The 23,866-nt window shown below is 41.4% G+C and overlaps 2 protein-coding genes and 1 non-coding gene across 4 annotated transcripts in view; 1 reads left to right on the top strand and 2 right to left on the bottom strand.

Annotated features, from left to right (window-relative positions):
• The window catches only part of LOC133903285 (transportin MOS14-like), a 29,256-nt gene extending 15,253 nt beyond the window's left edge, over window positions 1–14,003 (bottom strand). The window contains exons 1-5 of one of the 2 annotated variants that reach the window (XM_062344587.1): window positions 13,614–14,003; window positions 11,626–11,703; window positions 11,219–11,281; window positions 5,558–5,605; window positions 5,333–5,479 (exon numbers count right to left, since the gene is read on the bottom strand). In XM_062344587.1, the coding sequence (XP_062200571.1) occupies window positions 5,333–5,479; window positions 5,558–5,605; window positions 11,219–11,281; window positions 11,626–11,703; window positions 13,614–13,742 (465 nt within the window). In that variant the 5' untranslated portion in view covers window positions 13,743–14,003. Of the gene's footprint in view, window positions 1–5,332; window positions 5,480–5,557; window positions 5,606–6,379; window positions 6,565–11,218; window positions 11,282–11,625; window positions 11,704–13,613 lie in introns of those variants that run through there. The other variant, XM_062344588.1, reaches the window with a different exon arrangement.
• Window positions 14,004–16,989: 2,986 nt separating this feature from the next.
• TRNAN-GUU (transfer RNA asparagine (anticodon GUU)) lies at window positions 16,990–17,063 on the top strand. Its single transcript has one exon. It is a non-coding gene; the product is annotated as a tRNA-Asn (tRNA).
• Window positions 17,064–17,542: 479 nt separating this feature from the next.
• On the bottom strand, window positions 17,543–21,595 carry LOC133902968 (protein CUP-SHAPED COTYLEDON 3-like). Its single transcript, XM_062344297.1, has 3 exons — window positions 21,134–21,595; window positions 19,682–19,947; window positions 17,543–18,176 (listed from the first exon to the last, which is right to left on the bottom strand). The coding sequence occupies exons 1-3, from the start codon at window positions 21,303–21,305 to the stop codon at window positions 17,718–17,720; spliced, it is 897 nt and encodes a 298-aa protein (XP_062200281.1). The 5' UTR covers window positions 21,306–21,595; the 3' UTR covers window positions 17,543–17,717.
• Between the last annotated feature and the right edge of the window lie 2,271 nt (window positions 21,596–23,866).

Genomic DNA, 23,866 nt, shown 5'->3' with positions numbered 1-23,866 from the left:
GCTGAGTTGTGAGCCATGGTGTCACATCCCAACATGTTAATTACGTAATTAACATGCATAATCATCATGACGTTATGTTTATACGTATTTGGTTGTTAAATTAAGTTAAACATGTTTCAAAAGTACTTGGATATAGTTTAGAGCTCTCTGTAAGAAAAGAAATTGGGAAATAGAATCAAGTTTTCAACACAAGACCGCTCTCGCGGTTTGACCGAGGTCTCCCGCGGTCTGACTGCCAGAAGCGCAGAGGCTCACTTAAGAGGATCGATCAGTCTCTCTCTCACCTTCTCTCATTTTCCCTCTCTCACTCCCGTTTTCCCTAAACCCTACAGAGAGAAGGTGAGGTCCGTCCATCGCGTTTGAAGGTCGGAGATCGTCGGTGAAGACTTGTCCGAGCTTCCCGAAGACTTCCTTAACTTCTTCCCCTTCTTTTCCCCGTGGAAATCGTCTCCTCGGGCATTCTCCCACCGCGAGCTCCAACACCGCTCCAGGAGCCTGATCCAAGAATTGAAGCTCTCCCAGAGGATTCCAATCCGCTAGGAAGTTCCTCTACGCCGAGGTAAACATCCCCTCCGTTTTCGCATCGTTTCCAAGCCTTAGGTGATCGCCGTTGTAATTTTCATCGAGAAACCCTAGTGAAAGCTAGATCTAGATCTCATTTTGGGGGTTTTACGTGTTTGGACCGTGCATGTTGTCCAACAAACACGTAAAACGTTCCCCTAGTTTTGTGGAGTACTTTGGTGCCCTTCGACGTTGAAGATTTCGCCGGAGTCCTCGTCGACGACCCCGCAAAGGTGCTACCGACAAGGTCTAATGGTCTAACCGTAGTTAGGACCGGAACATCAAGTTCAAACCCCTATACATGAGTCAAATCGCCATTAGGGCCGGTCTGACCACTAGACGGCGGTTTGATCACCGACATACTATCGGTCTGACCATCAGAGGCCAAAACCTTCTACACGCCGGCGATCTGACCACCAGCCACTTAAAGTTATATGCACTTAGGTTGTCTTATCCGAGGTTTCAAACTTCGGAACCCTAATATTTTGGCGGTCTTTTGCAAATATTTTTGAAACACGGTGCTCTACTATTGTTCAAGCATGCATCATATGCACACTTTTTCATCGTTTGATTATTTATTCGATGCATTCGTATTTTGTTTAGAGAGTGATGCGTCGTCTTTCTTCGTGGTCGAGATTGACACTGAATCAGTTCTGATCGTGAGCGAAGCACCTGGAGCAGCAAGGTAAGCATTTAAGCATATTGCATCCTTTAGTTGAATTGACTGGAGTCTAAATTGATAAGTTGTCGCGTATGCATGTTTGCATGTTGAGCGATGTTGATGTTGGGCTTATATAGGTAGAACCTATATTGATTTGCATTAACTTTACCTTGAGTTATTGATGATTCATATCCTTATAATCTTAATAACATTGTTGATGTCTAACTTAAGAATTATTCGAAATGCTTAGGAATGCATAGGTCATCGGTAAAAGTCGAGCGATGATGCAACCATTATTCGTGAGCTTAGAGCTTACTTATTGTCCACAATGATATTAATTATGATATTAGGATGTATGAAATATGAGAACTACACGAGATGTTGGCGGTGCTAGGGGCATTTTCTTCACCGGAGGAGTTCATCGGTGTAGTTCGGGAGAGGAACCTAGATACCGTAGACCGCTTGCATTGGTTAAACACCAATCGTTGTTGCAGTTAGCTTAAGCACGTTCCGTACTTACCACATACCCGAATATGAGACGGGTAAACCAAGTACCGTAAGTCGCCGCGTTCATTTCACCCATGAGTCGAGATGTGAGCGAGAATGCTGTTAGGGGCGCCTGAGATTGTGACCGGTAAGTCATCTTACGCTCGGGATCTAGGTGGCCTCCGCATTACTCGACATGGGAACAAATGTTCGGGGTAGGTACATGAACGGTTGGTACGTGAATCATCACTCGCAACTGACGGGTTGTGTGGGTGGTGGTCTCATGTCGTGTGGATCCAGGAGTACCCCTGCAGGATGTAAAAAAAATTCGAATTATCACACTCTCAGTCATGAGCATGCTTTCTGTCCATTTTTAGTAGTCGTAGAGTTTCGACTTTGGGAATGTAGGGTATGTTGGGTTGTGGTTGAGATGGTTATATTCACAGCTATGATTGTTATGGTTCCAGTTACCTTTGTGTTCCTGTTGTTGGTTATAGAGTAAAAAGATATATATAGTTAAGTCTAGGTGCTCACACATAGGTGATAAGATTGCTTACACATATGAATTTACTTAATCTTGTGGCCTACTCCTTGCTAATGACTCAATTGCAAAATCCTTGGAGTCGGGTAATTATATGTACTCAATATGGATTAAGTCTTACGAGTACCTTCGTACTCATGCTGCTCTTTCAGGTTCTACCGGTGAGGAGCTCATATTTGGCTACTTCACATCCGCCTATATAGGTGGCAAGAATGAGTAGTGCAAACTACTCGTGTGACGTGCTTTTAGGTGGAGACTAAGGGCATATAGCTTTACCTAGTTTTTGGTGTTGATAAGTGTTACTTTTTCGCTGTGTAGTTTCTTTAATCTTTTGTTGTAAATGTTTGAATGCTTAAGAACTTGTAATATAATTTAATTGCTCGCTCTTTCTTAAGTTTTGTTGTGATGCTATATGTTGGAAAGACATGTGTTCCAATCTTGGACACAAAACGTGTGTCGGGACTACCGGGATGGTATTCCGATTAATCATCATAGTTGTGATTAAGTAAATAATCGTCTTGATGATTAATTAGAATACTATTTGAATGGTTCCTCACACATGGCATTGTTAACATCGGAGCTAAGTTGGTTACAGTAGTAACTTGAGGATATTAGTGTTTTGTCTCCTGTACCTACTTCTCTTTACTCAAACAGTACATGTGCTATTAATATTGCTCGAGATCCGGTGAAACATGAGCTTATCAAGCATATTGATGTGGAGGCTTTTTACACACGGACACACATATAAGATGAGGTGATTGCTCTTCGGTATGTTCCTTCAGAGCTTCAGTTGGTTGATTTCTTCATAAAAGCACAGAGTACAGCTCAACACAAGTTTTATCTCTCCAAACTCAGTGTGGTTGATCCCGCATGAGTTTGAGGGGGGGGGGGGGTTAGACATAAATATAGTCATTTGTGTAATATCCCCATCATATAAGGGGCTCTTTACATATTGTCATATGTACATGTATATAAATTGGCTTGGCGCCTTCAAGGAATACAAGTTATTATTTCTAACAACAAATACTTGACGTTTTAGACCAGACACGATCTCCAAAACGTAGTTTTGACCGCTATTTTTCTTAGACTACATATATAAAATAAAAAAAAAATGATCTTATGGAAATATTTTCCAAGACTAATTTACACATGCGGTTTTCATGTTTCAAACAAATATTTTTAAAGCTATTGATAGTCAAAGTTTTAATAGTTGGATTGGATCTTCCAAAACGTCATGTTCTGGTGACAGGAGGGAGTCACAAGTGCCATACATTTGAGTTTTATACCACCCAAAGAACCGGTACACTTCAATACCACCAAAATATGTCGTTGTTCTGCTTTCTACCATTCTGTTGTTTCCCGATACCCCATGTTATCGGGACACTGGTGTGGGTGTCGAAGTCCGACACGGATATGGGTGTCCAATTTTTGGCAAACTTGAAAATATAGGATTCAAGGACTATTCAAATATATATATTTATATTTAATTTTAAAATTACATTTGCATATTCCAGATCACTAAATGGAATATAGATATAGGATCTACGCACCACATATCGAACTAGAGCCACAGAAGATCCCATACAATAGTCCCAAGGCAAAGAAAAGTCTAGCAGCAGTGCAGCACAGTAGCAAAGTCTCCTGCAAAGCGGGAAAAAGCTGAACGGCTGCTCTCTACCTCCCTCCTTTCCCCCTGTCTCCCAACCTTTACTACACATCTCCCAATACGAGTCTCTTTACCCTTCTTCCTCCTCACGCAAACAGAACACGCTTCTCCATTCTCACCTCTCCAACCATGGAAAGGGTGAGAGTCGCTCGGGAAGAGTCCGATGTGTGTTGTGCCATGTCTGACAAGCGTCGACACCAGGATACATGTCAACACTGGAAAGAATTTTGGACACGCATGTCCATGTAACACTGGCGACAACCCTTTTCTAGTTTTCCCTTCTTTCCTTGCCAAAAATCCAATGTAAAATTCCAAAAATGCCACATGCCTCGTGATTGAGACCAACCAAGTATAGAACCAATTCTCTGGACTAAATCACCTCTATTGTGAGATCTTAATCTCCACGAAGCCCTTTTCTCCATCGTGCTAAAAGCACACGAGCACCATGTGCAGCACAAGGATCACAGATTAGAATTCAAATACAACAACTGAATACTGGAGAGCTTTCGATTTCCTCCCAATTGCAGCATGCAACCACGCATTTTTCTTCTTCCTCACCACAAAACAGCACGGGCACCTTCCCCAAGCCATCATCGTCGTCCTTGGCTTCTCTGATTGGCAGTTCAGAGTCTCCGCAGCCGCATAGCACGGCAAGCAGAAAATCGAAGTTAAACTGAGCATTAGCACCATACAAAACTATGATTGCTAAACTGGATCTGGCCATCCATGCAAGGCAGCTGGACAAGTATCGGAGCTGGAGTGTGGGCAGCTGGCAGGCTGGCAGCGCCTTGATGTGTGCTGGGTTGTGCGCGGGTGGCACAGCTGGTCCCAGATCACGCCCTCGGCATGGGCAGGACGGCCAGAGGTGACAGGAGGCTAATTTTGACAAAAGTGGTATAAACGTTAATGGAGGATTCTTCCAGTGGTATTAAAATCAGAAAGCCTCGATGTTATATTTCTAAACCAGTGATCTTTCAATTTCATAAAACCATTCTTTCTTTACTAAAACTCCTTTATGTAAAGTAAATGGTGAGAGCAAGAAAGAGCCCCTGTTTTACTTTCCCTCAAATCAGTTTTTGACAAATCTTACTGTCACCTGCACAGGATATGAAACAAAAAAGGGGTGGGGGAAGAGAGGCTGAAAGCCCAATGTACAAGGTGACAAAATCATGTTTTCATATTAACATAGGATCGTCAGTGTTTGAGAAAAGCGTGAAAAACGTCATTGTATTCCCACATGACCGTATCGAACTTTTAGTTGTGAATTAGTTCCTTAATGACCCGTTTATCTCATGAATAGGCTCATAGACATTTAAGATACTAGAAACAGACAAAAAGAAACTTGGAGATATCAGAACAATGGTAAAAGAACAAAGGCTATTATAGACATCCATATCGAAACAAAATTGCTATGTACCTGCGGCAAAACTATAAGCAGCTCAAGGAAGCCTGGGATAAATTCTGGTTGAGCTTTCATTTCATCGCTTAGCCAATTCACAATTCCACCAGCTCCCCAGTCCTCTACAGGTACATGCACAGCCAGAGCAGCAATTGCAATACAAATCTGAAGGTGATACAAAGAGTGGTAGTGTCACAATAATTGTGTTAGAATAAACAATACCTGCTTAATTCTTTAATTTACCTGTGTTCTAACTTTTGGTGGTCCCTTATTAAACTTTTTCAGCAATACCTGCAGATGCAGCCAAGTTAAATGAAAAGAAACAGAGCTCTTCAAAAAGGTTGTCCAGATCTTATAACAAGGCAAACAAATCAAGAAATTATGATAGGAGAACATAGTATACACTGCAATAGAACTTTTGAAAATTGATCCTATTTCATAGCTCACGCAAAGTGGCATTAATTATACCCTGCACTGTATCTAAGTAGCAGCCACTCCCAAGGTAGTGGTACGTCTACCTTGATCTGTGAGCAGCAGTCAAATTTCGAGGTTTAGCGGTTTGGTAGGCCTGGAAGGGCTAAAAAGGTGTTTATTCGGCTCAATGAAAAGAAATGTGCCCTTGTATAGTAGTTTACCAAATCTTGAGGGTTAATAATTCCAATGGCCTTGCCCCTATTGGGAGTGAGACAGATGACAAACGGCTAGAGGCTAGAAAATAGCTTTTAGTTTGGAAATGTGTAGCTGTATATTTAGCATGGTTAGATGCAACTAGAATCTTATTAGTCCTACATTTTGTGCAATTGGGTAGGGTATAGATGCTAACTTGCATGCCTTTGAAATTGTTTCTTTCTGGTACGATGCACGTGTATGTAGGGTTGTGCACTTTGTAACCGAACCGAAAATACCGAGCCAAAAATACCGAATTGAATCGGTCAACTAGTTTGACCAGTTTTTCGACTTTCGATTAGGTAGACATGAAGTATAGTTTTCCAATGTTCGGGATTTTTGGTAAAAACCAGCTGAAAACCGAAAAAACCGAAGATACTGATTTGTCTAGGCTGTGACCTGTGAGGTAGAGGCTGTCCGCTGTGGGTTGTTGGCTGTGCCTGCATTGTTGAACTGTAACACGATTGTTGGATTGACCGGCTGTAGGTAGACATTAATTATGTAGACATGAATGTCGATTGGATTGACCGGCTGACCGTAGTCCACACGCACTCACGCAACCACGCACCAACCGTAGTCTGCTCTGTGCTAGCAGCTGGGTGCTCTGTGCGGTGCGCCGCTGCCACATGCAGATGACGTGCGCCATTGCGGTGTTGCACCGCCACAAGCCCGCCGAGCGCCGATTGCGTCGCCGCCAAACCACTTTCTAGTTCTCAGTTCGGCAGATCCCAGACAGCAGACGCTCGATTGGAACTTGCAAGTTGAAACAAGGTGACAAGTGAGTGTTGATCTTGCTCCTGTTGTATGATTGTTTAAGACTTTGAGAGAGAGAGAGTGTGTGTGTTGCTGGCAATTGAAAAACTTATACGCGAGCACATACAGATGCTGCTATGAACAGTACTTACAGTGGTAGTACTAGGGGCATCTGTGTGATTGTATGAGTGCCTTTCTTTTCAATTGCCATCTAAGAGAGTGTTGTTGTTGCCTGTTGCCATGTTGTTGTGTTGCTGGTGCAAAGGCAAATGATTAACTGATGTATTTGCGTTGGTTGTTTTTGTTAGATCTATTGGATATTGAAGCTGGGCTGCTATTTGTTCGGAAATTGTCAAAATTGAAGTCTCAATTAGAAGGTGATTTTGCAATAGAGTCAATAGGATCGTGCAATGTAATTTCCTTCTTAATTTTTTCTATCAAATACTGAAATACCAATTGCTTATTCGTTTTTTTGTGTGCATTTCAAATGTCCCGTGTCTGAGTCTGATGATATAGCTAGTGTTCATCCTAGTGCTGGTACGAGGTCACTAAATGATGAAACTATTGGACCCGATGAAGCTGAAGCATCTGAAGCAAGCCATCGGAAAATGTCTACTAGATCAAAGGTGTGGAAACACTTCACGCGACTGAAAGATGACATAGACCATGCTAAGGGGTTGTTTGGTTTTCACCTCCAAGAAGCCAAGCCAAAATTTGGTCATATCAATTAGTGTTTGGTTTGAGGCCAAGCTAAAATTTTGGCCCGCTAAAAAATGGGGCGACTATTTTAGACGCCAAAATCTTGCCTAGTTTTGCTATAGAAAATTTTGGCCGGCTAAATTTTTCGGGGCGTGACCAAATTTTGGCATTGATTCAAACGGAAGCCAAATTTCGAAGGCGTGGCTAAATTTTGACTTGGCTTCTTGGGGACAAGAACCAAACAACCCCTACACTATTGCCCTTCGGTGCTTTGCTGCAAATCGACCAAGAATGTATCCTCTTTGAGATCTCATATGAAAACTTGCAAGAAACATCCTGATAGAAACAAGTCAATACAAGTGCAGTTAAGCTTTCAAAGTAGTACAGTTCTTCTCTACTCCCTCCGTTTCGCAATGTTTGTCCACGCCCACCATTGCGTACAAACTAAGGAATACTGAAATCGAGTGAAAAAATACAGTGAGATGACCATGCTACCCCTAATCAATGCAAGGATGAGTGCAAGTAATTCACTAGCGTTGGAGTAAATGCATGCATGCACTCAAGAGCATTGCAGGAAAATAGAACATAAAGCATCCTTGGTTACCGCAATGGACAAACAAATTTGAGACAGATACTCCCGAGGCCATGGACAAACATTGCGAAATGGAGGGAGTAGTTCCTTAGCAATGGGATGCTGAAGCAGTTAGGAAAGCTTTTATACACATGATTATCATAGATGAGCTTCCTTTTATATTTCTAGAAAAAAAAGGTTTTAGGGACTTCATGTCTATAGCTTGTCCTCAGTTTGAACCTCCATCTAGAACAACAATGTATAGAGATATTCTATGTATTTATGAAGATGAAAAAGTTAAGTTGAAGAAATATTTCAAGGATTCACGTCAAATGGTTAGCCTCGCAACTAACACTTGGACTTCTTTCACAAACCAAAATTACATGGTTCTCACTGCACACTACATTGATAAAGGCTGGCAACTCAACAAGAAAATTCTTAACTTCATTTTAGTGGACAATCACAAAGGGGTAGATATTGGAAAAGCAATAGACAAATGTTTGATTGAGTGGGGCATTAGGAATGTGCGCACTATTACCGTAGACAATGCTCACAACAATGATGGGGATGTAGGCTATATGTGTAGTTCTTTAGCTAATCGAGGTGGCACTTTTGCGAACGGTAAATATCTCCATATGAGATGTGTAGCCCATATTTTGAATCTTGTGGTCCAAGACGAGTTGAAGACAACGGCCCCTTCTATGACCCAAATTCGTAATGCTATCAAGTACATGAGAAACTCCCCATATTTTGAATCTTGCAGTCCAAGACGGGTTGAAGACAATGGCCCCTTCTATCACCCGAATCCGTAATGCCATCAGGTACGTGAGAAGCTCCTTTTCATGAATGAATAAGTTCAAGCATTGTGTGCAAATCAGCAAGGTCGAAGAACAAGGTTTGGTGTGTCTTGGCGTGTGCACTCGATGGAACTCCACATATCTTATGTTAGAGACTGCCCAGAGGTTTGAGAGGGCATTTGATAGGCTTGAATTGAGGAACCCTCCTATAACGAAGAACTGAATTCTCTTACAGGAATACCAACACATGATGATTGGGTGTTTGCGGAATAGTTCAAGAAAATTCTCAAACATATTACGGAAAAGGTTTCAGGTTCTAAGTGTGTTACTTCCAACACTTTCTTTGAAGATATTGCTTGAGTGAATTATTTGTTGTCCAATATGAGCCAACATCAGGATGATGATGATAATATGTTCAAACACATGGCTGCTCAAATGAAGATAAAATATGACAAGTATTTGGGAGATTCCTTGAAGATGAATGACATGATTTTTATTGCTTCTATGCTTGATCCTAGGTACAACCATACAAGCCTCTCTTATAGTCTTATCTTTTTTTTGTGCTTATTAAGTTATTATCAAGATACGGCTGTTGTTCTTGTTTATTATTAGCTAACCAGATTTTTGTGTATTGTTGATGTAAACTGCAAGGAACAAGCAATCACAGTATTTGTATGGCATTGTTCTCTCGACATATAGCCTGGGTATTGGTGAAAAGATATGGATGAAGCCATCAAGGCACAAAAGGCACTCTCTGATCTATTTGGTGAATACACGAATTTTTACTCTCCAGTTGGAGGCCAGGCTGCATCACATTCACAAACTACTAGTGTTAGTGCTACGGAGCAATTAAAATCTGATTCTAGGAACTTTATGAGGTCTGTATACAACAAGAGAATGAGGGGTTCTAGTGAAGTTAGACCACCCATGGTAAATCTGAATTGGACAAGTTCCTAGGTGAAGATGTAGAAGAGGAATGTGATGATTTTGGCATTATCAATTGGTGGAAAGACAATTCAGCGTGTTTTCCTATCCTTTCACGAATGGTTGCTGATATATTAGCAATACCCATATCCATTGTTGCCTCAAAATCAACTTTTAGCACTAGTGGTCATGTTATTGATGATTTTAGAAGCTCCTTGACTCCACTTACACTTGAATGCTTGATTTGTGCACAAGATTGGTTGCGGGGTTCGAAACGTAAAAACATTGACGAAGATATACCTAATTTGTCTAAATTTGAAGGTATTATACTTTCATTACTTTGCGATGCATCTTGTTTCTGTTTATTAGTAATGTTTAGCTTACTATTTTCTTTGTGTCATGTAGGCATTGAGGATACTGTAGGCCAAGATGGGTACAATCTTCCAACAATAAGTACCTTTCCCTCAGATGCATCATTCATGGTTGAAGATTGATGTGTTGAACTGTTTATCTTGCCATCTCGGGCAATTGGAGTATTGGACTGTTCGTTAGTAGAATAAACTTTCTTTGTTAGTATGGACTCACTATTTGTGCCTTTGTGGATTGTTTCTTAGTAATTTAGTATGGACTGTAAAAGTGTTCGTGGATTCACTGGATTGTTTGTTACACTATGCCACTATGGATTATTTTTTAAATCTTAAATGTGTTGTACTGCTGTGTCCTGTGCTGAATTTTATCAGATGTGCATGTTGTTGGTATGTGCTATGCGGTATAGCTCTGAAATTGATCCGTGAATCACTTAATCTTTGTAAAGCACTTGCAGAATGAAGTTTTTTTTATAGCACTTGCAGAATTAAGGCTTGCAGTGAATGTTGTGCTGCACTGCACCTGCACGACTGCACTGCTGGTCTGCTGCTGCTGGCTGAAGCCCTTAACACTTGAGCTTGAGCAGAAGTACATAACATATGTGAATCATGTGACGTCTGATGATGTGTGGCATTGCCGTGTTACGTCTTCTCATTCTCAATTCGCGTCAAATTTGGTAGGAACGGTATTTACCGACCCCGAACCAAAATAAAATGGTATTTACCGATCCCAAACCATATTTTTATAAAATACCATATTAACCAAAGATACAATACCGTATTATACCGAAATACCTAATACACCGAACTGAACAGCCCTGCATGTATGTTATATGCTTGTAGATTTATTTTCACTGTTTTGTTCAATTAACATGTAATCGCTTACACTCCTAAAAAATATGCCCTTCTATGAAAAATAATATGATATATTTGAAACTCAAAAGTTTATTTGTGTGCTGTATTCTGTAATTCATGTCGCATATACAAATATTTATATGTGGTATTGTTAAGCCACTTTGAAGGTAACGAACCACAATAATGCCACAAAGTAGGGTGGCTGCTAGCAAACCGCTTTCCTCTATTTAAAACATTGATATTTTGTAAAAGAAATTCAAAAGATGGCACTTACGTATAAAGAGTCCTGTAATAGTCGAAATGCTTCCGAGGGTAACTCTTCGAAGTCCCTTTGCACCTAAAAATAGGACAGAATGATTTATTTAAGATTACTTTAAAAACCACCTGGAGAACTAGGGGCCCTGTTTGTTTTTTATTTTGATTATGGATTTTATCCCTAAAAGCAAAGGCAAAAACAAACTATCACAATATAAAGGCTGTATCACAATATAAAGGCTGATTCTCACAATTCATAAGCCAAATTGTACTACAAAATCTCATAATCCACAATCTGGTGGGAAGGAGCTTTCACGAATTCTACAGACTGGACTAGATTATTACAATCTAAAGCTAAAACAAGCAGACCCTAAGTTAACTATAAAATTTCTATATAGTTCATGCAAATTGTAGTTATGCTTTTACCTTGCTTCTAAGGGTCTGAGAACAAAATATGAGAGTCTCCAAGTTACTGCTTTCATCGTGAAGTAAACTGTCAGCTACCTGCGTAAGGAGAATGGGGAAAACGTTCAAACGTGATCAAGTGGCTTGCCACAAATAAAATGACAACATACTACAATGTAAAGGGAAAATCACCTACCATAAACCAAAATAGGTTCAAAATCGAAAAGGGAACTCTAAATTTTATATGAACACACACAGTGCCCACAATAGATCAAGAAATTAAAAATACTGAGAGAGCATCAACTTTTGGTGAATTCCCAACAAGTGACAAATGCACGCATCATCAATGCACACAAGCTCAACATTCATTTCATCTTCTTCAATCACCGCCTATTAGTGGTCAGTCCAAGAGCTTGGATAGCCGCAGCATCACATCACAATCAAACCTAACAGCGAGAACCTAACTAAGATGGCAAGTAATTGCATGTCCAGCACATCGGAATTGCAGCAAAGTCCAATACAACGCTTGAATGAACCTAAAATTTTCAGTTTTATGGCATCTAAATGGTATATCGTGGGTTAATCCCAGACAATGATTCCGGGGTATACCACTCGATAGGCCCGTGAACGACGCTTACGGTGTGATGAACTCAAGAACACCAGGGGTTATCCAGGTTCAGAGCTTCCGAAGGATAACAACCCTACATCCTATGTATTTTGTTATGAGTGTTTGTGAACTAGTTACAGATGAGTTTCCCTTCGAAATCTAGATCCGGTCCTCCCCTTTTATATACAAGAGAATGAGAACTTACAAGTGATCCCTTTCAGTAGACCCATACCTAACTAGATATTCTTTTCTCAGGACATCACCACGCGGAGCGTGCGCGCTGCACCTTGCACTGGTGTTACTACAGGGTCCGTCCCATCCTCTTGGACGCCTCCGCTTTTATTTTATCTCGGTAGCCCTGCCTGTCCCCTAGCCGTGAGCCACAAGCTTATCTGCTAAGTTGTTCCGTCCTAACCTTCCGTGAGTCCGTTTGCGAACTCATCCACTTGCCTAGTCGTCCTGCAGACCCTGTCCCATCTGTCACACGGTGCCAAGTTGGTCCGTAAAACCCTATTCCGTAGCATTTAATACTATGGGACGGGGCACTGTCCATCTGCACCAGCCACGACTTTGGTCGCTAAAGGAGGTGCCTCGAGAAGGAAAACACTTGAATATAAATCAATAAATATGACTAGATAGGTTAGGTATGGAGGTGCCTCGAGAAGGGTTGGTCGTGGGATCACAATATATCGCAAGAAGACTGGTCGCGCAAGCCTCGCGCTAGTCGTGCGAACCTTGATCTGGTCGCGTGATGAGCCAGAGTTTAGGAAATATCCCCGTCGGTCGCCATATCCCTCGTGGGACGACGCTAGTCTAGCGAGCCTTGATCTGGTCGTGCGATGGGCCAGGACTCAGAAAATATCCCCACCGGTCGCTATATCTCTCGTAGGACTCGTTAGGCAAGACATCCCTTACTTAATACTCCGACACGGCCCGTAACCTACAGTAACCAGCTAAAATCAAGCCTAATCTAAAAGGAACTGATAGGATTCCTTGCCAAAATACGCTAAGCTCTACTCTTGTAAGTTTTCTAAATTATGACGCACCAATAGAGACCAAGGAAATGCTACATTGCCTGTTCCATCAGCAGCCTCAGGCCGGGAGCAGACAAAACGCACAGCCACTAGAGCAGCAGAACGAAAGCCTGCTCCGAGAAAACTAGCCGCAATTTCCCAACCACTGCAATGAACCTACCATACTACAGATTACAGGACCGCTTCCTGCACTTTTGCCCCAGTTCAGGGCGGATCCACACAAATGCACCCAAATCCCACCTCGGCACCGACCCAAATTCGCAGCCTCCCACCCTCGAAATCGCCACCTCACGGGGATCAATCCCATCACCCTCGACTAGACTGCTCGGGAGGGGGCGAATCAAAATCGAATCGAGGAGCGGACGCACCTGCCAGGCGTCCAGCGTGTGCTGGAACTCCTGCAGCCACCGGTCGGCCGCGGTGCGGATGCCGTCGTCGGTTTGGTGGTACAGCGCCGCGAGCGCCTCCTTCACCGTCGCCGTCCCCTGCGCCTCCATGGCGCCTGAGTCCTACGCTCCCACCTGCTGCCCCTCCTCTCTCCGCCGCCGGCGCCGCGCGATGTGTTTTCCCGGTGAATTTCTCCGGCGCGCTGGATCTGCGGGGCCGGAGCTGGGAGATTCGAATGGGTAGAGTTTTAGAGTGGAAATTTTTGAAACGGAGAGGGGAGTGGTGGGGAGCAGGGGACTAGTCTGTCTGTGCTTGTTTGCGCGTGCGTGCGGGATTCGACGAGTCGAGATGGAGGAGATGGAGTTGTTTAAAAATTTTATTTCTTTTGTTTTCTGCGCATTAAAATGGGTCATGGTGCTTGGCGTGAGTTGTCTTTCTGTCTATGCACTTGGGCCTGGTGCTGATCTAATGGTAGGAGCTTTATGCGGTTGTTTATAGGTTTTTTTTAATATAGATAACGAGTAGATATACGTATATATTTACACCATCGTATGGTATGTATTTAGATAGTGTTTATTGACACAGTAGATGTAAAGCTTGAATATAGATGAAATTTTAAAAAGTTATTTCTTTTGTTTTTCCGCATTAAAATGGGTCATGGTGCTTGGCGTGAGTTGTCTTTCTGTCTATGCACGTGGCCCGGTGCTCATATAATGGTAGGAGCTTTATGTGGTTGTTTATAGGTTTCTTTTTTTAAACATTTCTATAATTTACAGACACGCGTACACTTATATTATTAGACATATGTATTTATATAATGTCTATTGGAGACAAAAATACTAAGCTTAATATTGATGCAGTTCGCGTATGTATAATCTTTAATGAGTTTGCAATATACATTTTCAGTTTCCTGCTCAATTTTGGTATGTTTTGCTGCTACTAGTTTTATATGTTAATTGTAAAAGTACAATTGATCTCCGATTGTATGTTCTTTTAATGTTAGTAATTCATTTATGTTGTCTGATCAAAGTTCGTTGATCTACGCATTTTGTATAAGTTTAGTATAGTGTTCAGTCAATTATCAAAGTATGGGTTATAATTTTATTTTATTTTATTTTTTCTATAGTACAAATGTTATAAATTACAACTGTTTGTACTAATTATTTGTACAGACGATTCTAAAACATTAGAACAGTCTATATAAATGATTAGAACAGACGGTTCTAATCACGAGTTGTCAGTATAAACTATTTGTACATATAGTTTAAAAACCGTCTATGCAAATATTTTCTCTAGTAGTGAAATGAAGTTGGAGAAACTTGTATGCTTGTCTTATGATATGTAGGTGATAGGTGCAACTTTGCAGTTGACGACGGAATGATTGGAGCTAAGCGGGGTGCTTGATGTCAGACGATTAAGGAGGCGGAGGGAAGTCAAAGGTGATCTAGCTGTACATGTGGAGAGCAAGTGAAGTTTGAGAAGATAGATGAACACGATGTATTGATAAAGTCAAATGAAAAAGGATACCGATACAAGTGATAAAGGCGGCTTGAGGGATCGAGAGTGAGAGAGATTTGTCAGCTGTTGAGATCGCAAGACAAAATACATTTGTTATCATCAATAAGATTAATTGAGATACAAGAAATCTATGAAACTCGGGATGCAAGCAATCTAGAAAACTTATGATGTAAGAAATTTAGAAAATTTGAGATGTAAGAAAGCTCACAGGACCTATAAATATGAGAGGATGGTTATGAGAGCCTACTTGGCCATTCATTTGAGAGTTGAGTTCTAAAGTTTTAGAAGAGAGATAGTAATGCTTAGCCTATGGTTTAGATAAGAGCTGTTTATCGAAAATCACTTTATAATCATTCAAAAATAAGACGTTCCTCTATAAGTAATGAATATTGTGTTTCATCTTACCTTTATATTCATCTCTTTCTAGTTTTACTCTCTTAGCTCCCTTGCATATTTACAAGTTTTTTAGTTTTGTTTTGTTTTTTATTTTTGTTAAAGAGCTGAATTTTTGCATTGTGCTGAAGCTATTTCTTGTTGCTAGAAGGATAAAAATCATCTATAAGTTAGTTATGAACCATCCCTTATCTCAAATAGGTGCTTAGACCAGCACTTCTCACAGCAACAAATTCTTAGGCCATCCAGCTAGATTCTCAGACAAGTGGATTCTGGATAATCTCCAGCTCCCCTAAATCGGACCCGCAACAATCGTCCGAGTTCCTCCCACCAGTTTCTAACTTGTACAAAATGAGATTGTGGGGATGGTGGATTGTGGGAGAATACGACTTGTTTGGAGAAGCTTTTGGCTTTTGGAGCTCTTAGGAGTAGTTGGAGTGCCAAAAGCTTTTGGCTTTTGGGGCTTCTAGAGTAGCTGGGGGAGAAGCTTTCGGCTAAAAGCAGGGGAGAGTGTGTCGTTGCAAGAGAGTACGAAGTGAGAAGAGCAGCGCTCTTGCCTCAATATTGTGCATTCCATCGGCTTTGGTTGCTAAGGGTTAGCTTTTGCACCTGGGCGCTATACATTTTGCTCGCGTGTCCCTATTGGTAACACCACACTCTGTTGCATGTTTAGAGCTTAATTGCAACATAGCACCTTCCACGAATTTCATAGAATTTTGCACTGTTCCATTGAATGCGCATAGAGAGTAGTAGAACAAATGTACCAGAGTAGTGCAAAGTTTTGTACTCCCTCGGGTCACAAATATTTATCATTTTTGACTTTTTATGTTCTTCGATGTGAAATTTTGATCATTATTCTATATTATAATATAGTTATAATATCTAATATAATATAATATTATGAAAGTATTTTTCAAGATAAAATTTATACATATTATTTTTATGTTTTGAAACTAAATATTTCAGAAGCTATTGATAATCAAAGTTTTAAAAGTTTAATCGAATTTTAGTCAAAATGGCAAGTATTTATGACTAGCGAAGGTAGGATTTATTTTTCTATGACGTAGCCTGTCAGAATGCATGAATGGTACTGGATAAATCCAATATAATCGTTCCTTTCCTTCATTTAGAAAGCTACCAAACATTATCTCATACCATGACTAGTAAAATTCAAGAAAAAATAGATACATTTAAAAAAAAAGAAAAAAAGGACTAAAGCAGCAAATTGCTAATCCGTTGTACAATTTTTTTTATACGAGGGTTTGAATCCCTCTCTTTCATGTCTTTGCAAAGTCGTAAGACATGTATGAGGGCTGACGCCTGACGCCCGCCAGTGCGGAAGAAGGAAGCTGGTGAACAATTTTTTGCAAACAGGGAGTGGGTACTGAAACTATTGAGTTGCTCGTAAACAATGAAATGTATACTACATGGCTCACTATTGTATCAGCTGGAATAGCTCAGTTGGCCAGAGCGTGTGGCTGTTAACCACAAGGTCGGAGGTTCAAGCCCTCCTTCTAGCGGTCAATTTTTATTGCAGCCTCCAGACTGAAACCCATTTCTTTTTGGGATGATTCACCATGTAACAGGCCCAGTTAATCAGGGCCTGATTCGCCTCTTTCTCTGAGACGCACGCAAATCGGTCGATAACAAATGAACCTGCAATTTGGATATTGAAGCCGAACTCATCATGACCCGGCCTTCCCAAGTTCCCTAGGCTGTACAAGTAAGTGAGTACCTTAGGATTAGTTTGGATTGGCGCCCGTAGCCATTAAAATATGAGGTGGCTGTTTGGATGAGCGCTAATTATTGGTTCGTTCATATCAGCGTTGGGTCACACGGTTCATTTTTAAGCCCATGTGGCGAATTAGGGGTGAAGAAATCGCTCGCTAATTTTGGGTGAGCCATCATTTTGACGGTGCTAGATAGGGTACAATCCAAACATACTCTTAAACTCCTTAAAAAATCAAATACATCAAACGAATTACTAAATTTCTCACGGTAAACTAATTACTGATATACATACATATATTCGCAAATCACACTAAAGTACACTCTAGTTAACCCAAACTATCACACCCCTCTAGACTCTATACCATGCCCACATGAGTACATGACTATCCAGACGTAAATACGTACACACCCAATGAGCCCCATGTGGGCCGTGGTGCTACCTGCTAGAAGTAGAGCATGTCCCTGTAGCAGTAGCCACCCTGCGCCTGCGAGTACTCCATCTCTATCTCCCCCATGCCGTGCTCCTCAAACCCCACGTGCCCCAGCGCCGGCTCCGGCGCCATGACCATCGCATCGCTGCCGCTGGTGCAGCCGGCGCTGTGGGCCCCTTCCGCCACGTCATCACGCACCAAGGGGAAGCAGTACTCCAAGAAGCCGTCCTGCTGCAGCATTGCCAGCTGGTTCATCAGCAGGGCGCCGGAGCTGCCGCAATGGCTGCTCGTCGCTGCTTGGCGCTGGTAGAACTTGTCCGCCGTCGGGTCGAACGGCGAGTCGAGGAGAGGCGGCAGTGAGGAGGGACCAGCGCCAGCGGCAATGGCGGCATGGTTGTGGCAACTGCTGCTGCCTTGCTCAGCTTCTGACGGTTTCCTCTTGTTGAACACCCTGCTTAGCACCCAGTCCTCCTGCATGCCACACGTGCAATAGCATGTGAGGAAATGCCAGATGCATTCACACTTGAAGGTGCTTCCGCAGATATTTTTTTGTCTGTCTAATGGTCTGTTTGTTTCAGCTGGAGATTCTGAAAAGCAGCTTATAAAGGTTGGATTGTGAAAAACTGGATTGTAAAAAGCTGGATTGTGAAAAGTTTTTAGACTGTAGATTCTAAAAAAAATTGGTGGACAGTTTAGTAAAATGGACTTTCACAATTTATCAAAAGCTGAGAAAAACCACCTCTCAGATTCCCACAATCCAACCAGCAGATTTTAAAAAACTATAACCAAAAGTTGTCTGTTTGTTTCAGCTTCGGATTGTAAAAGCTGAAAGCTACAATCCGAAGCTGAAACAAACATGCCCTAATTAGCCGTCGCAAGTTTTTTTCACCCCCCAAACATTCGATTTTTGCACCCTAGGATAGAAATCCAATGGCTCAGGTCTGCCCTTACTGCCTGGCCCTCGCTGTCCCTGTCGCCTCCACCTCAGCTTCCATGCACATCTTCTTTCACATCGCTGATCATGGATGTGTGCTTCCTCGCATTCACTGGCACCTCAACTAACTTTGACAATATCATCGTAATCAGATCCGTCGTCCTAGACCGCATCCTCTCCTAACTACTATGAGCTCAACACCCTCATCACCATTACCATCCATTGGTGGCGTCACTACCTCCTAGCCATCCCGCTTGCCACACACTACTATCATCGGGCTGGCTGACCTCACTAACAATCTCTTCAAAATCTAGTGCCATCTAAGTCCAGAATCCTAACCTAACTCCGAACCCTAAGCTCATAGAAGAAGATGACAATATTTCTATAATCACGGTGAGCATAAATCTCCTAACAAATCCGTCCGTGGCTACAATTTCTAATGAGTTCTCCTCTAGTTTTCATTTGTACGACATTTAGCCTTTCCAAAGATTTTTTTTACACGTGTATGCATATGAAGCCCCCGCAATCGAAAAGTTTCTCTTGTACTTTTCAACCCTGAGCATAACATGCATGCATGCGTTTGGCATCCTTTTCTACTCGTCGTTTTCCAAGTCGGCGCAATGCACTATTCTAGCCATTATACTCTTCGGGAAACATTTCACGTACACATATTTATAAATATCGGAAAATACATTTTATATAAGGAAAAACATCTGTGTGAGAATGTGCGGTGCCTAGAGCTAATAATGCATGAATTAAACATTGTCTTGTTTGGCAACACATGATCCAGAGGGCTAGCTAGTACAGCCAAGCTAGCATATGCTGTCTTATAGTCCTAGAGATTTATGGATTGAAAAATCCTTATAAGATTTTGATTTATATTATTATTATTTTTATATAACAGTTGATACGTGTAATTGAGAGAAAAAATAGAGACACGTGATATACATAAGAGGATGATTTTCTGTGAGATCGGATCCTTTAGAATTTTTTTTCCCGAGATTTATGTCTCATGATCAAAGCTATATATATATCTGTGTACCTTTGATGGCGTGTTAGGTGTTTCGAGGCGAAATTCATGCATGACCCAGCCGGTCTTCTGCCCGTTGGGAGCACGGCCGCGGTAGAATACCAGCGTCTTCCTCATGCCAACCAATGCATGCGTGCCCGGCTCATGGACCATCCGGTCCTTGCCCGTCGCTTTCCAGTAACCCGTCTTGGTCGCACGATTCGTTCGCGAACCCGTGGCATACTTCCTGTCCCGAAAGCTGAAGAAGTACCATTCCTCGGCAGTGAGCTTAGCTACATCTGGAAAAAAAATTTTACAAGGACATTCATCAAAACCACTGCTTATATAATTTTTTTAGGGTGTTATATATCCTTATTCGTGTCTATAGTGAAGCACATAGGTATAACAGGGGGTGACTGGATGTACACATGTACACATGTGATGAAGTGCTACAATGCCAATATAGTGACGCTGTTATGTCCCTAGAAGTGGACAGGTTGGCCGTTTGCGAGTTGGAGCTTTGTGAGACATCACAAATAATTGGTGCTAATAAGCATCTGCTCCAAGTAACCCGAACGAATTATATGTGTCTTTATAATTATATGTGTCCCTATCTAACCGTATCTTCGAATTTAAAGCTAGAAGCAACATCGACCGAATGATCGATCCTGCGTGACTTGTCTTTTTTAAGCCTAAAATACGACCAGACTTGTACGCATAGATTTTTTTTAAAGCAACTTGCTAAGGGATTAAATGGTTAGCTATAAAGTTGTTTCATTGATATGATTAATCAGGAGCGACAACGATGAGAAGCACAAAAATGGATCTGCTTTTGGCAAGAACATGTTGTTTTCAAGGTAATTTTTATTATATGTATATGATGCATTTTCACGTATATACAAACTAGCAAGTCCTATATGAGGACTAGCCATTCCTATACAAGGCTCGGATCAGGCGCTGAAGTATGTAACATATGCCATACTCTTATTAGGAAAAGCTGGAACAATCTTCAATAAAAGAACAGGTGCACTAAAACTGACACACGTGAGTAGGTAGAGAATACCTATGAATGCGAGACAACTCTATTTAAGGAACTCGACAAAATAGCTCTATAACTTTGGGAGAAGAGGTGCCTCTCACAGAGAGAGATCGTCATGACCAGGCTCAGACGACTGTTTACTAAAAACATAAGTCTCCACAAAGTTGTAAGATCATGTATGGGGTTTGATGCTTACCCAGTGTTAGAAGGTCAAGGAAGTTGGTGAACTGATGACAGGAAACTGGCGACAGAAGCTCTAGTAGTGAACGGTTAACCGTAACTATAACGGATTTAAGGTAGTGAAATTTCTTGTCGGATAAGTGTAACGAAGCTCCACATGAAAGGTGTAACGAAGCTCGGTGGTGCCTTGGATTCGATTTGGACAGAGAGGAGGAGAAAGAGAGAGAGGATGACGAAAAAGAAGAAGGAGATGCCATTAATCTTACCGGGAAGCTCCCACGGCTCGCGGGCATGGAGGTCGACCTCGACCAAGGTCCCTGAGGCGACCCTCTCGTTGGCCACCTTCTTGCGCAGGTAGAAGCACACCAGCTCCTCGTCGCTCGGGTAGAACCGGAAACCCGGTGGCAGCGCCGAATCCATCTCCCTCAGCCCCATCATTAATCGAATGATATATGTTACGTACCCTCTCGGATCCTCTCCAAATCAGGCCACCGCTAACAGTTTCTTCTCCTTCTCCTCTTTCTGTGAGATGCTGTAATTCCTCTGATTCAAATAATACTATAATTTGCTGCAAGAGGCAAGTGAAAGAATGATGCAACAATACTTTCTTTACATGTGAAGTGATGGAGGCTTATATATAGGGAGAGCGAAAGAGGCACACGGGCCTGCCTAGCGAATTAATCAAGAGCTGGGCCATTGATGAAGTGGCGTTAGCCGCGTCAGCTAGTTATTTTCTTGATGATTTAGGGAGGGATAGAAGACATATCGGAATGTGTCCCTGTCGATCGGCGTGTCAGTCTGCCCAAAAAAATGTTGATCCTCACGCTTCCTGTGTTTGGAAGAAGTTTCACAGGCCCACTATCGCAAGGAAACTCTGTAGCTAGCTCTGCAACTCTTTAGCTTCGGGGCACCACCGCACATCAATCAACTTGCATAATTCTCGGAACTGCTATAACACATTATTATAAAAACTATTTTTTTTAAAATATTTAGGCTTTATTTTTATAGACGATTCATATGACAAATCGTATGAGTACTGGGCTACAGCCTTTACGGTTTTGAAACACCTGTGAAAATTAATTTTCATAGGCGGTTCCTTATCTGAACTATCTGTGAAATAACTCCATTTTCACATGTGTTTTACGTAAGGAATTATCTCAAAAAATATCTATTTTTACAGGCGATTCCTTATGTGAACCGTCTATAAAAATAGAGCTATTTCCATATGCGATTTATTATGTAAACCGCCTATGGTAATATCTTCATAAATAGTGCCTGTCCGCGGGTAGCTCGGTTCAAACCAAGCTCATTGTTGTTCAAACAGTACAGCTCAAAAGGCGGTTGTGAAATTTTAAAACAGAGGGAGAGCGTTTTGTTTTTGAATTCTTTGGAGAAGACATCTAAGGTAAGAGTATCTTATTCCTAGGTAGCATATTTTTAAAGTATAGATTTAGATTTATGGCATATTTAGGTTTAAATATGTTCTAGAGTGCTCATATTTTTAGCCATTTAGATCCTTAAATTAGCTAAAATTTATGGCAATGTTGATTCAACTGTGTAGATTCACATAATTCTTGCATTATATTTAAAAAATGTAGCTTCAATTTGATATTTTTTAGTCTATAGGAGGTTTTATCATGAATGGGGATTTTTTAAATCTAGATCTAGATGTATAGGAAGAGAGTAATGAATCCATATTATTTTTAGCCATAAATTTAGGCCAATGTAGATTCAATTGCGTAGACATATTATGATCATAACATGCCCAATTTTTTTCTATATTTAAAAAAAGTCTTTTTTAATTATGATTTTATTATTAATTAATTAATTTATGCATCTAATTTTATTGTTGAAGTTAAAGATGGACAGAGCATGGATGTACGATGCGCCGAGATATGGAGAAATATACATCGAAGGACTTTCTACTTTTATTGAAGCCGTCGATAAGGATGCTTTGACTAAGAAGACAAAGAAAATATATTGTTCATGTTTTGACTGCAAGAACTAGAAATTATGGGTCAAATCACACATGATCTTGAGAGGTTTTGTCGAGGATTACACATGTTGGTCCAATCATAGCGAACAATGTACAAGCGAACCAAACGACGACATCGTTGTTGATCAAGTGGATGGTGATGATGAGGGACTCGAAGGCAACACTGATATTATGGTGGATGATGATACTGATTTTGATCCGGAGGAAATGTTACGCCACACAGAACCGCATGGTTTAAGGGACACAAGGGGTTTAAATAATTTTGAGGCGTTACAGAAGGCATCAAAGGGAACTTTTGTATGAGGAATCAAAGGGATGTGATAAGGAGTTTACAGTGTTGCATTCAGTGTTTGAACTTCTAAGGTTGAAGGCCTGCAATGGATGGTCCGACAAGATTTTCTTGGACCTGTTGAGTCTCTTGGCAAACATGCTTCCGAAGCCTAACTCCTTGCCCACCACCACTTATCAGGCGAAGAAGCTTATCTGCCCATTGTCATTGGATGTAAAAAAATACACGCATGTCCGAACCACTGTATCCTCTAACGTAAAGAGTACGAAGCTATGGATAGATGCCCAGTATGCAATGCGAGTCGGTATAAGAGGAATTATGATTGTGAGAACGAAGATGCTTCTGTCAACGCGAAGAAGAAGAAGAGTAATGTTGGTCGTGACAAAGCAGACACTTCTTCCGACATGGAGAAGAAGAGAACAAGTCCTGCCATGGTGATGTGGTACCTGCCAGTGATCTCCTACTTGCAGCGTTTGTACTCGAACTCTAGGGACTCTGAACTGATGCGTTGGCATTTCGATAAGCGCAAGAAGGATGGAACTAAGCTTTGACACCCCGCTGATGGTAGCCAATGGAGAAAGTTCCATGCCATGTATCCAGATTTCGCTGAAGAACCAAGGAATGCAAGGTTCATGTTGAATACCGATGGAATGAATCCTTTCGGTGACATGAGAACCTCACATAACACTTGGCCAGTGGTCTTGGCCACCTACA

Source organism: Phragmites australis, chromosome 21 (genome assembly GCF_958298935.1).
Source record: "Phragmites australis chromosome 21, lpPhrAust1.1, whole genome shotgun sequence".
NCBI classification, from domain to species: domain Eukaryota; kingdom Viridiplantae; phylum Streptophyta; class Magnoliopsida; order Poales; family Poaceae; genus Phragmites; species Phragmites australis.
Note: the sequence above shows the minus strand (reverse complement) of the source record. Positions and strands in the feature narration are given on the sequence as shown.

Bases quoted from the DNA above. Each gene is read 5' to 3' on its own strand.
- LOC133902968 (XM_062344297.1), bottom strand. From the start codon at position 21,305: ATGATGGGGCTGAGGGAGATGGATTCGGCGCTGCCACCGGGTTTCCGG. The intron at 19,948-21,133 runs GTAAGATTAATG...TTTTTTTTCCAG, and splicing joins CGAGCCGTGGGAGCTTCCCG to ATGTAGCTAAGCTCACTGCC. The intron at 18,177-19,681 runs GTACACAGATAT...TGTGGCATGCAG, and splicing joins CACCTAACACGCCATCAAAG to GAGGACTGGGTGCTAAGCAG.